Genomic DNA, 13,740 nt, shown 5'->3' on the forward strand with positions numbered 1-13,740 from the left:
CAGATTGAGTCAGTCAGCAAGTCAAACAATCTTTGTGACTGTCAGTCAGTCAGTCCGTCGGTCCACCTGCCAAACATCCAGGCAACAAGTAAGTCTGAGTCTGAGTTGTAAATTACCCCATCACACAGTCAGCCAGTCAACCAGTGACCCTTGATCTTATTTGACATTGGAATGCAGCCAGAAAAAAAACAAAAAAAAAACACTAGTGGCTGCATACTCCAAGAAATGGATTGGTTTAATTGATCCTGATTGCCTGTTGTTTACAGTCTAAAACAGAAAGAAAAAAAGGAACTGGGTTGGGAGCATCCAGAGCTGTCAAGGGCACAGACAGACACACAGAGACAGACAGACAGACAGACAGACAGAGACAACAACTGGAAATGCGAAGTGGCAGCAATAAAGGGCAACGCTTTGTGTTCGCTGCTGGTCTCTCTGCCTGCCAGCAAAGTGTGGACAGGACTCTCCAGTGCGCCCGGGCTGTCCCCAGGAGGGGCGGGGTGGGTGGCAGTGCGGGGACAGAGGCAGGAGAGGGAGAGAGGAGAGGAGAGGAAAGAGAGAGAGAGAGAGGAGGCGAGGGCAGGACTGGCAGGGTGCGGTCTGAAGTGGCAACAGATCGTTTTGGATCACTCAAACCCTTTCAATTCAACTGGAAAGCTGCAGCTTATTGCGCGCCGGCCGCATATGGAGAGGGAGCCGCTTTGAATCCAGAGAGGGCACCAACCAAACAGCAGGCGACAGTGGCTGATGTTGTGACAGTTTCCGAGAGCAGGAAAGAAAAGAGAGGGAGAGAAACCACAACACTGCAACTTGGATATCAGTCACCACTCTCTCTCTTTAACTCTCTCACCCACCAAATCGACTTTGAACCTGTTTGTTTAAATACACGGACTTTACAGCCCTGCACACTTACTGTTGATTCTGTGCTACGGAGGGAGCGAACTTGTCCTCAATTGGGCTCATTTTGTGTTTTTTGTTTTGTTTTGGAGCAGCTCAAAACTTTTTTATTTTTTTTTATTTTGGTGTCCTCATGGTTCCCGGTGCAGCCGAGGTGCCGAGCTTCTTCAATCCGAGCTTTTCGGACGTGATGTCGCGGCTGTCACGGACGATGGAGTCGGGAACTGAACCGGGGAGGTACTGAAGACATCTCTCTCCCCCGGGAGAGTCCTCCTTTCCCCCGGGGCGATGCGGATCTCCTTCTTCCTTCTCACCGCCTCTCTGTGTGCCTTGGTCCTCCTCCTCGCACCTGCCTCGGAGGGCTGCGGGCCGGGGAGGGGGTACGGCAAGAGGCGGCTCCCGAAGAAGCTCATCCCGCTCGCTTACAAGCAGTTCAGCCCCAACGTGGCCGAGAAGACCCTGGGAGCCAGCGGGAGACCCGAGGGCAAGATTACGCGCAACTCCGAGCGCTTTAAAGAACTGACGCCGAATTACAACACAGATATTATCTTCAAGGATGAGGAGGACACGGGCGCCGACAGGCTCATGACACAGGTAAGGGGGGCGGGGGAGGCGAGCGAGGACGGGGAGGGACGCGCCTGGCACAGATGCGCAAAGGTGGACGATCGATCCCGAGAGCTGCTGCTCGGCAGAAAACAGCTGCATTTAAATCTTAATAGGTTGATCCCGAGCCGACAGCTGCAGACCTTTAGCTGGATCACGTCCACAAAATTGTGCGCTGAGTGTTTGCAGTCTGTTAAATGTTTAAACCAAACATTGATTTCATTGACTCTCGGCCATTTGTTTCACCTCTGGATTTTGCTACTTGACGCAGCTGCTGCTACTGCCTTGAAGTATTGCGTGTACTCCCAAACTAAGCCCCATTCTTGGTTTTCTTCATCAGTCATCCCAATCTGTGCGCTCCCCGTCCGGCTGGGCATATAGGCGTGCGTAAAATCCGCTCTTTATAGGCTAGGTTAAACCAAGGCTACGCAGATTAAACAGCCAATAAGGTAAACTTCATCAAAGTTTCATAACATAGTTTCCACGCTGACCTGGCCCACACGGAGATACCTCTCACCCATATAGTACAGTTGAAACAACCAGAGAATTGGCTTTTTCGGCAGAACGCGCCAAATCTGTGCGCACCCAAATACCTCAACCTGGCACCAGCTCGTTTATTCATTCAGCGCATCAGATGCATCAAACAGGCATTGCTCTACAGAGGCTTCTTGACCTCAAGCCTTATGTAACTATCTGGGGGGAAAAAAGTGCTAAATCATCCCAAGCAAGCGCACATGGATCCACGTGTGTGCACTTTGACCATTCACCTGACTAAACTCACCTGACACAGTTTTAATAGAGTTATTGTCCACATTCATTTGTGTGTTGTTAAGAGAAACCTCATGCCCTCATCACTTCCGTCTTGGTTACCTAATGGGCATTTAGTTTGTTTGCTTTCAGTCACTACTTTTTCCAACCCTTCCCTGTCCACACTTTAATAATGACACCAAGGCCTCTGAGCATCCGGCCCAGTGTCAGCCATCCTTCAAACTCATCAGCACATCCCTCTTTCCTCTTAAAACACCCGTCTCTTCTCCTCGCTACTCATTTTGTCTTCATATTGTTTGTTTCTAACAGCCTGCCTTCCCTTTCCCTCCCTGTGCCTCTCTCTCTCTAGCGTTGTAAAGACAAGTTGAACTCCCTGGCCATCTCTGTGATGAACATGTGGCCAGGTGTTAAGCTGAGGGTGACCGAGGGCTGGGACGAGGACGGCCACCATTCAGAGGACTCGCTGCACTATGAGGGACGTGCTGTCGACATCACAACCTCAGACAGGTAGGCCAGACACAGACCAGGCAGCATTTGAACTGCTCACAGTCAGTCAATCAGCTTATCAGCAATGTGATGAGTCAATGGATTAGTCAGCAAAAACTGGCTTGTTTGTTCTTGCTGCCTCAAATGTGGACGTAAAATGATCAGATCCAAGTTTGTGGCCAAATGTCCCCTGAAATTCCAACATCTTAATTCCATTAAATCACAAAAAGTACATATATTTCAGTCTAAAAATATAGATATTCTGAGCATGTCTCAAAAAGTATGTAGTGTCAGTAAATCTCTGAATCATGTAATATGCAACATTTTTGCATTAAAATGTCCAAAAAAAAACAACTACTGGAATTGTACATTTTGCCAAATATTTCGTGGGATGTTCAAACCAAGAAAAATCTGTGATTTTACAGAAAGAAAAAAAAGTGGTTAATTTGGTGGCCTGTGGCTATAACTTTAAGGGGAAAGGAAGGAAGTCATCATCTTGACTGCACTGATAACATAAATTAAGACATCACCTTGTCCAGTCCAGTCATGTGACTGGTGATCCAGTGCTGCTTCACAATGTCACAAGTCTATATCTGTTGATTTCCTTTTATTGACTGAGGGACCCCTCACAGCAGAAGTTACACATTGTGTGTTTAACAAAATCTTTTTATCCCTCAACAGGGACAGAAATAAGTACGCCATGTTGGCCCGGCTGGCTGTGGAAGCAGGATTCGACTGGGTCTACTACGAGTCCAAAGCCCACATTCACTGTAGCGTCAAGTCAGGTCAGGGATAGATATGAGCGACAGTGTGCGTGTGTGTATTATCTGTTAGTGTGTTTGTATGTTTTTTTTTTGTGTGTTTGCGGCCAGCTGTCATTACCACTAATGAGGTTGATGCCAGATCCTTTGTTGGCGTTTCACTAATGGTTTACCTCGCCTTCCAGCGCCGCTGTCATCAGTCTTTGTGTGTGTTTATCTGTATGGCCTATTGGGAGCCAATCAAAGCTGGGCGTACACCTGTGCTCTCCGCTGTACTCACCCACACATCTTGGTCAGATTTCATCCTGAGGTGATCTTCCTTTGTGCGTGTAGGATATTTAGCTGTATAATCTGCAGATAGAGAGAGTAACAGTATTATTTTTGACACGATCTGTTAAGTTAGTTTTGTTTATTATCCTTTTGGAAATTCTTTTTGCCTCATTACATTGCAATAATTACAATCAAAAACAGGCATTTAGCATCGAAGTGCTCAACAAAATCATAAACCATAAATACTATAAATACACTAAAATGTTACTGACAAATACTATGCTAATTTTCAGGTTCATCATTTTATTCTGGGTTACTACTGGAATAGGTTTACATGCTTTAGTCCTCAAAAACTCATCAGTTTTATCGTACTGTCCAGTGCTGCAGCTCTGTATTCCCCCTCAGGCTGAGACGCTCTGTTTTAGCTCCTGTCTCTTTAAGGCCCCCCCCTCCCGAATACCCACTGTGCTCTGATTGGTCAGCTCACACACGCCTGAGCCAGCACTGCCAACAAACACAGAGCAGCTGTGCTAAATCAATTCTAACATGTCAAACTAGCATGAATTATGTAAACGTGTGGCACGGTGATAGCGTGATGCCACAGAGTCACGGAATTAAAGGCAGGACTACTGACGTGGCGTTTCGGGAGCAGCGTTTTCTGTGGGAGAGAGGAGCTTCTGTTGGTGTGGACTTTGACCTTTTTGAATTTAAAAGATCTTTCACATGCACAAGAACCTTTAAAACAATAAAGGAGGGGAGAAAATTAAAAAGCATAACATGTCTCCTTTAAGTAGAGGAGCAAAAAAGACTTATATGCCATAGCAAAGTGAAGGGAACCGTCTTGTTTAACAAACATATCTCAGCCCTTCGATATATTTGTCGGTTGGCTAATTAGCCCAGTCATGAGGTTTGTCTGTTGCTAAGCAAAAAAATACTTCTATTTCATTAAAAAGGTTTGCCGCTGCTGCTTTTAAGCAGACTGAATTTGCGAGAATCAAACTGACAAAATACTTACAAGATTTAAAGGGTGCATTGTTTTTCTCCTTTTTTTTTTTTGTTAATATAAGGTTTCTTTTACATTTGTGAAAACTAATAAAGAAAGCGGAGAACGTAACTCATTTTAATTCCAAGCTTTCAAGTCCAGCTCCTTTGCACTTTACCATTTTCAAATCTTGCCCTTCTACAAAGGTAGTTAAAAGGTAGGTAGGTAGTATAAAGACCCTTTGCGCACAGCAAGTCTGCAAGTGTGGTACCTTATACTCCTTCCCTGATGGTTGCAACTCATTTTCGCCATAGACAGGGTGTTATACAACGAATGTGTATATATATGTACAAGGAATTGTCTATTTACAATATTAATAAGGAAATAATACAGCTCAGAAGTAGTTATTTGATACAGTTCCATACAAACAATCCGTCCTCAAGGGGAACAAGGTCACTAGAACACGGTAGAAAGGTAGCTACTTAGAAAGGTCCGGCTAACATTGACAAAGTGAGATAATATGAAGTTGTGTTTTCATTTAATGACAGTTTGTTTGTTCTGTTCATTCAGTAATGAAAGCCAGTAAGAGAAGATGTTTCTCCACTGTAAATGATATATTTTCATCACAATAAGTTGCTAGCTAGCTACGTTAGCTAAAATGACGACAACACTTATGGCAGCTTTAAAGTTTCCACCTTAAAAATACACAGTTAATGCTAAGTGGCCTCACTCCAGCACACACTGTACCAAACACAAATCAGATACAGTCACTGAGCAAACAATACTTTGACTACCGCATTCCACCTCCAGCTATTCTAACGTTTCGATACATATTATAAATCCATGTATCCACGTCTGGTACCACCACTTATTTGATGCCAGACTGCATTCTAGCAGAGGTTAGTAGGCTGTGCGATGATTAACTCTCTCTTTGTTTTGCTGTTGCTTTTCCTTCAGTAGGTTTCTCTCAGATCTCTTATCTGAGTCTTATCACCTCCCGGTCACAGCCCTCCTTTTCTGCAGCCCTCGGGCATACAGACACACACACCTTGGACAAATATTTGGCTGCCTTAAGACTGCTTTAAGACAGCCCTCCCACACACACACACACACAATCACACATACACACACACATTTGTACTGATTCACTTTCTTGTTTCGAAACTGATTTTTGCTTTCAATAGATCGAGCAGATATTCTATTCAAATTGTTCAGGTTATCACCTTTTCCAGTTTCATTCCTCTCATTCTTTCCCAAAATAGCAGGATTCATTGTCAGAAATCGAGCTCATTACAATGTGCCAGCGCTCTCTCCCTGTGTGGAGCGGTCATGTGACTTTAAAACACAAACTCTGCTGTATCCAAACAGTATCCAGACCCAAGTCTGAGTCTGTGTGCTTTCCTGTCTCTGTGACCCCGGGCCGTGCTCTGACTGCGGTGATACAATCAGCTGGTTATCCATTAGCTCTTGCTGACTACCTCTTCTTGCCACCTCGTCTCACTGCGTCTTAAAGGGCCAACTGTGGCTTCTTGGGCAGTCTAAATGACAAACAATGGCCTGACACAACTGAAGCCAACACGCTTCTCTTATAATGTTGTGTCATTTTTTTGTCATACTGATGTCACCATGTCAAAGAGCCATATTGTGCTCATTTTAAGGTTCATCATTTGTTTTTACTAATATTACAATATGTTTACATGCTTTAGTGCTCAGAAGAACAGAGCTGTACTGGAAAGTTTAGAGCCGAACTATTCATACAGCAACCCGTGAGTTGATTACAGTCCTTTAAAGGAGCCATATTATGCTCATTTTCAAAATTTGATTTTGGGTTACTGCTAGAATAGGCTACATGCTTTAATGCTTAAAAAACACATCCATTTTCTCATACTGTCCAATGCTGCAGCTCTGTATTCCCCTTCTGTCTGAAATGCTCTGTTTTAGCTCCTGTCTCCTTAAGGCCCCCCCTCCGGAATAACCAGTCTGCTCTGATTGGTCAGTTGACACACGCCTGAGCCATCACCGCTCACAACAACAGAGCAGCTGTGCTAAATCAATTCTTACAAACCAAACCAGTAGCTTGGCATTAATTATGCAAATGTGTAGATGGTGATGTAGTGTGATTTCACAAATACACAGAATTAAAGGCGGGACTAATGACAAGGCGCTTTAGGAGCAGCGTTTTCTGTGGGAGAGAGGAGCTCCTGATGGTGCAGGTTTTGACCTTTTTTAACTTATCTTTCACATGCACAAGAACCTTTAAAACACTAATGGAAAGAAAAATAAATAGTGAGCATAAAATGTGTCCTCTAAGTAGAGAAGCAAAAAAGACTTACATGCCATAGCAAAGTGAAGGGAACTGTCTCCTTTAGGCACATTATATTTAAAAATTGCAAGATGAGAGCCTCCCTTGAATCACAGAAAAAGACAATAATGATTTAAAGGCCTTAGTATTGAAGAATACTTAGTGGCCCCAACGAACGGGCTGCAAGACTTTTGGCGACAGCTCCAGTCACACAAGAGAAATGATATTGAAAACTGTCAGAAATCCCCACATTCAGTCTAGAAAATCAAACAGAAATGCCGTCATGCTGTGTGTTTCTGATTTTGTGTGAACTAGGACGAAGAATAAGGAAAAGTCAAGGTTCGAACACGAGCCACGTTATATACGTATGTTAACAACCGACCACTGATCCACTGAGATAAAGTTGTCCTTGGGTCAGTGTCAAAGTCTCACCAGTTTTATAGATCACTCAGTGATCATGCAGTCGCTGTTGCTCCAATTATCTGAGAGACGTTCAAATTGTATCCTTTTTTTTTTTGTTGTTTTTTTGACTCCTTGTACTTTCATCACCACCATCATCATCAAAAAAAGTTTGCAAAAATGCCATTTTGCTGGTTCCAGTTTCTTAATTATAATGATTTGCAGCGTTTCTTTGTCATTTATGATCGTAAGTGACAGTGGGATGGACTGTTTTATGGATGGACACATTTACAAAATATTTCGAGCAACTAATTGTGAAAAATAATCACAAAAAAATGGATCAAAAGAAATCAATTGTTGGAGCCCTGTTGAAACAAAAAAGAGCAGACTAGATTAAATCCAATAATCATTTTTCTCTTTCTTTCATCTCTCCAGAACATTCTGTTGCAGCCAAAACTGGAGGTTGTTTCCCTGGCGATGCTCAGGTCGTCCTCGAAGGCGGGGTTACCAAACAGATGCGGGACCTTCACCCTGGCGACCGCGTGTTGGCTTCTTCAATGACAGACAGTCACGGCCCCCTTCTATACAGCCCGGTCTTATCCTTTGTCGACCGCCAACCCAACGTCACGAAGATCTTCTACATCATTGGCACCAACACAGGACTTAATATCACCCTCACAGCCGCTCACCTGATCTTTGTCACGGACTGCACTGCAGGGCCGACTGAGAAGGAAGTGACAGCTGAAGAGCCACTTTGGGGCTCCTCATGGGGGGGCAGGCCGAGCTGGGAAGTAGGTCTGAGAACAGTTTTTGCCAGTGAGGTCCGACCAGGACAGTGCGTGCTTACGTCACAAGGCAAGGTGCACTCACAGGCAACACTTTCAGTCGTGGCCTTTGTGGAAGAGCAAAGGAGCGCCGGGCTGTACGCCCCACTCACCCAGCACGGCTCCATCGTGGTGAACGGTGTGCTGGCATCCTGCTATGCTGCTATGGACAATCACCGTTTGGCCCACTGGGTCCTGGCCCCGCTGAGGTTCTTCTACAGCCTGATGGGACCTTCAGAACCGCAGACTGATGGCCTGCACTGGTACCCTCGGCTTCTACAGAGGCTGGGGCAAACGCTGCTGGACGCTGGACACTTCCACCCCTGGGGGATCGAGCAGCTGCCACAGAGACATGTTTCACACTGAGGACTTCATTCACTCACCTGTATTCAGGAGCACCAAAGCACAGACTGAGGGACCACAAAGACAATTGATTTTATAGTGGAAATGTGTTTTTATAGACTCGACTTGCCTGTATTTGCTGTATTTCTACAAACTCCTTTATGTAGCACATGTACAACTGTGTGAGAAAACCAATAGAGGAGACTGAGGAGATTCATTTTATACTTTTTAAAGTAATCCCAGAGGATTACGAGGACCGGAGAGACTGACATATATGACAGAAAATTACATTTTAGATTGAAATACCAACAGAAATGCTGGCATAAGCATTTCTCCTTTTCAAATTAAAGGTGCAATATGTAAGAATCTACCACCTATCAAAATCAAACAACCATCCAGGCAGCATATCAACACTAGCTGTAAGCTAGTTAGCTTGGTTAGCCGTGCATCTAGTGGTCTGGACTGGAACCTCGGATCACCAGACACAGGACACAGGAGCTTTGGCCAAGAAGGGTCGGAGCTAACTGGTTAGCATGCTAACTTCCTTTAATATCGCTGCAACATAACACAAGACATAACTTAAAAACTGATATTTGTTCCAATTATGTTTAAATTTAAGTTAATTTGTGGATGTTTCAAACTGAAATTTGTACATATAGCACCTTTAAGAGTTCACCACCTATGTCAATATTTTCCCCTTCAGAGCACTTCAGAGATCAAAAACAGGGACTGGGATTCAGAATATTGTTTTATTAAAACAAAAGTATAGGTAGTAAAGTATGACAATCAGGTTTCATCATTCATTTTTGTACTGTATTTACTGCCATCAGTCAACGTTAGAGTTAGAAGAAAACAGAGAAGAAGTAAACAAGGTGTGATATGAAGCTCTGTGTGTACATATTCATACAGATAAAGGTGCAATATGTGAGAATATTAGTTTAAAACATTCAGAAATTCACCAAAATAATCAACAAGAATGTGAACATATAACAGATGTCTATGTACTGTTTTGCAGAGATATTCACGGCAGTTAGCATGCTAACTAGCTAGCCCCGTGCCCAAAAAGTTCTTTCTCCTAGTGGTCCAAAGCTCCTCTACTGAGCTAACAAGCTAACAGTAGCTACAGCAATGGAGCAGAGTACAGTTAGCGGCAGTTAGCAGGCAGCGTTGCTAGCCTGGTAAAATGGTTCCCCCATTTGTTGGCGGAAATAATTCAACAGGTGGCAAATTCACACATGTTGCACCTTTAAGAAGGAAAGAAAGACAACTGCTAACGAAGAGAATCAAATCCCCTTATTCTTTACCTTTCTTTTATTCAGCCTTTACTGTACATTTGCGAAATCATATTTAAACTGGACAATGGGGGAGGAAGTTCTGTGTATGTACTGACTGGCAGGGACTTTCCAAGCACTTCAACTTAATGTTGTACGTACTTCAGTCTGCTTTCAGTCGACTCGACTGTCTCAAACTAAATCACAGGGTTCGTCCACACATCTTCACGTTTTTATTTTTATTGATTATTTTATTTAAACAGTTTTAATTTGTGACATGTTTTTCAGGTCAGTTGTAGCTAGTTAAGGGCATACACGACACTCAGGCTGTATTCAACTACTGTATTAAGCAAAAGCTATGCATCATATTAAATAACAGATAATGAATCTCTTTTGATCTTGAATAGTAAGCGACCTGATAGCTCTCCTTTGCATGGTCTTTTTTTTTTTTTTTTGTATTCCATCTACCAGCCAAGACTTGAGACCTAGATTAGCAGAGGTACAGACAATTTTGTTTTTCAGCAGTGACGGGCGGCTGAATGAATATGTTCACGATGTTGTCCAAGTTTGACACACATCCTCAAACATCCCATGCAGGACATCCAAGGCATTATTCTACATACTTTCTAAAGGATTTGTCACATATGTATATTAAGCTATTGTTGGAGAGACTATTTAAAGATCTATTTTTAGAGAATAATGTAAACTAATATTATTTTCGGCAACTCTGTGCATACTATTTGTATTTGAAACATAAAGTTGTTGTTTTTAAAACCAAAACTGCTCTGTGCTTTATTTGACAGCAACATACTTTTTTTCTTATTCACTAAAACACAAGACATGTTTATGCAGTGAGGCCTCTCTTTAGTTACATCACTGGCAGAAAGGGTTGGGCTGATGCTTTTTTTTTTTAAGTCAGAAACACCAATGTGAGCCACCAGCTGGGTTTGATAATCCCCTGCTACATGCTGATACATAAACAGACAGTCTCCGTTGTAAACAGTGACGCATCGCAACGGCCGAGACAATGTGAACACAGCATGAATAGCTGTGGTTACAGGGTGGGCTGCCGGTTAGTTTCAGTACCACGGACAGCAGCACACAGCAACACTCCTCTTTCCTCCTCATGATGCCTTCATGTGTTTTTTTTTTATTTTCTTTCATCCAGGATGGAGGGTAAGTCCTTGAACGCAGCACTCCCTGCTGGATGCTGCAGGACTTGCAGAGAAGAGAGAGAAATCCACAGATTACAGTTCTTTCAAACCGGTTAACACATTTCCTGGAACTATAGCTAAATTTTTCAAAAAGCACTTGACACAAACCTGAAAACAGATGACATTGTTGTCAAAACTCCACAAATCAAAGAATTAATTTAAACAATGGTGTGATACATTTAAATGTGTTTTGGCTTAAAGAAGTTATGTTATGAAAATTGTGCAGAAATAACATTAACTAAACATTTATTAATGATGGTTATTACAGTTTTTCTCGATTGTTTACACACATTTTCTGAAAGCATGCCTCATGCTCTCAGAACTCTACACACAAATCAAAAAACACACACACAATGGGCAAAACCCCTCAATTCTCCTGCAAAATGAAACTTTACATTCAAAACAATATTATTTCTTCTCAAAATGGTATTTTGTTTTCAAATGACACACACAAACCATCATATGAATTGACATTTATTAGAACCAGTTGAAAACTGATGTGCTCAATGTAAAACACTATGCTGAATGGCAAACAGTTCTTCTTCATTCATCATAATGACTTAGGCCTGTTTTGTTCAGTGTTACACTTACTACAGTGAGTACATACATAAGAGTACATAAGTGTGTTGTAAAATATTTCAGAATATTGTTTTTATACTCAGAACACACAAATACACGGAAACAGATATATTTAATTTTTCCCGCAAAAACAATGTACACAGTGTACATCCCAACAGACACAAAGTTGCACATACAACAATATACGGTCTACCTACAAAACAACAGAAGAAATTACTGTACACAGTTACAGTAAAAAAGACAAAAAAAAAACTGTGCAGCATGCTCTCCTCTGTCTCGGTCTGGCCATAGCACCTCATCCACATCACAAGCCATGTTTTCCCTGGCCAAGCAGCAGGGGAAATATCGCCTAGCGTGGTGAATCCAGCCATGAAAAGCACCAACTGCTTTATATCCACATGCATCTTCCATAGCTTGAAGAAGGGGTATACGCATTTGTGGATTTTGGCCATACACTTTCCATCTCCAGGCAGAAAATAATTCTCAATAGGATTGAGGAATGGAGAATATGGAGGGAGATAAACAACTACAGTTTTTGCCGAATGCTTACACACATGTTGCAGACTTTGGCTCACTGTGTCATAACTTAACACACAGGTCGAGTAAGACACAGCACATGAAGATAAACTCCTAACTTATACGGCAAAATGAAACTCTTGAAACAAAACCTAACAGTCCCATTTCAAAACTGTTTTTAGCATCAAAACGTTAAACACATGCACTTTTGAATGACGCGTTCCTAGCAGCAGCAACACACAGACATGCTTTATGCAAAACACAGCTGTATTCAGTACTTTGGATGGTTTTTGACTTTAAAAGTCTCATACAGATTTTTTTTTTTTTTTTTTGTGAAAGATTGATCCACTACAGTTGATCTAGACACATGAAAACAAAATGGAAACGCTTCAGAATTTATAAAGTTTTTTTTCAGGTTTTTGCAAAGATAACACAAACAAACAAACACAAAGACATGGTACAACTAGAGTTTTCTACAAAACATAGTGTTGTAAGGGAATGATTGGAAGACATTTAGGCCATGGATCCTGTCTCATGTTGGCATTTGGCTACATCACCTCATCCGCATCACAGGCAATGTCCTCCCTTGCCAAGCAACGGGGGAAATATCACCATGCATGCCGTATCCATCCCTGTATGGACCTCACCTCAGTGTCGCTGCATGCCTCTTCCATGGCTTGTAGAAGAGGCATGTGGGCATGTGGCTGACAGTCATTAACTTTCCAGCGCCATGCTGAAAAGAACTCCTCAACTGGATTAAAAAATTAGGTGTATGGTGGCAAGTTGAGTGCAATAAATCTATCATGGTTGGTGAAGCAGTCCTGGACCAGAGCAGCCTGATGGAAACTGACATCATCCCAGATGACAACAAACTGGGGCTGCTCTGGCCCGTCCTGGACTACTGTGTCATGAAGCGTGTCCAGAAAGCGAATAATGAGGACTGTATTGTAGGGACCGAGGATGGAGTGGTGATGCAGTGTCACTGTTGCCTGCTCCCCTTCTTCGTCTTCTTCCTCGTCCTGCTGCTGCTCTTACTCTCCCTCTTCCTCTTTCTGCCTCCATGTTTCCAAAGTTGGCAGTGCACAAAGGAGCTGAGCTCACATCAGGTGTATTTGTAGTGCTATGGCTTAGACTGATTGGTCTACAATTAGATTTTTATGTGTGTGAGTCTGTGTGCTTTTCCAATTGTAGTTGTGTTTTGTATTTTAAATAGATACATTTTCCCGAAGATTGCATGAGATTTCCTTTTTGAACAATGTGTATTATGTAAAAAACAGTGTGTAGTGTTTTGCCAGAAGTGCGTTGGAGAATTTCAAACACAGTGCAAAGCATCTATTGTGCTTACAGGGTTGGTGCTTTTGTTTAGGGCATGGTCACCAAAGTTAGAGGTTGTGATGCTTTGGGCATAGCAACCACTTTTAGTGTTTAAGCATTAGGCAAAAACTGTAAAAATTGTGGTTGGGCAGTGAACCAGTTACGAACCAGAGCAGCCCAGTGGAAACTTATGTTGTCCCAAATGACAATGTACC

The 13,740-nt window shown here is 42.6% G+C and overlaps 1 protein-coding gene across 1 annotated transcript; it reads left to right on the forward strand.

Moving 5' to 3' along the window:
* Positions 1 to 638: 638 nt before the first annotated feature.
* On the forward strand, positions 639 to 10,682 carry LOC115587507 (indian hedgehog B protein-like). The gene is made up of 4 exons (XM_030427368.1): positions 639 to 1,488; positions 2,615 to 2,772; positions 3,433 to 3,536; positions 7,901 to 10,682. The coding sequence occupies exons 1-4, from the start codon at positions 1,183 to 1,185 to the stop codon at positions 8,653 to 8,655; spliced, it is 1,323 nt and encodes a 440-aa protein (XP_030283228.1). The 5' UTR covers positions 639 to 1,182; the 3' UTR covers positions 8,656 to 10,682.
* The last annotated feature ends 3,058 nt before the right edge of the window (positions 10,683 to 13,740 follow it).

This window comes from Sparus aurata, chromosome 9, assembly GCF_900880675.1.
Source record: "Sparus aurata chromosome 9, fSpaAur1.1, whole genome shotgun sequence".
Classification (NCBI taxonomy): Eukaryota; Metazoa; Chordata; class Actinopteri; order Spariformes; family Sparidae; genus Sparus; species Sparus aurata.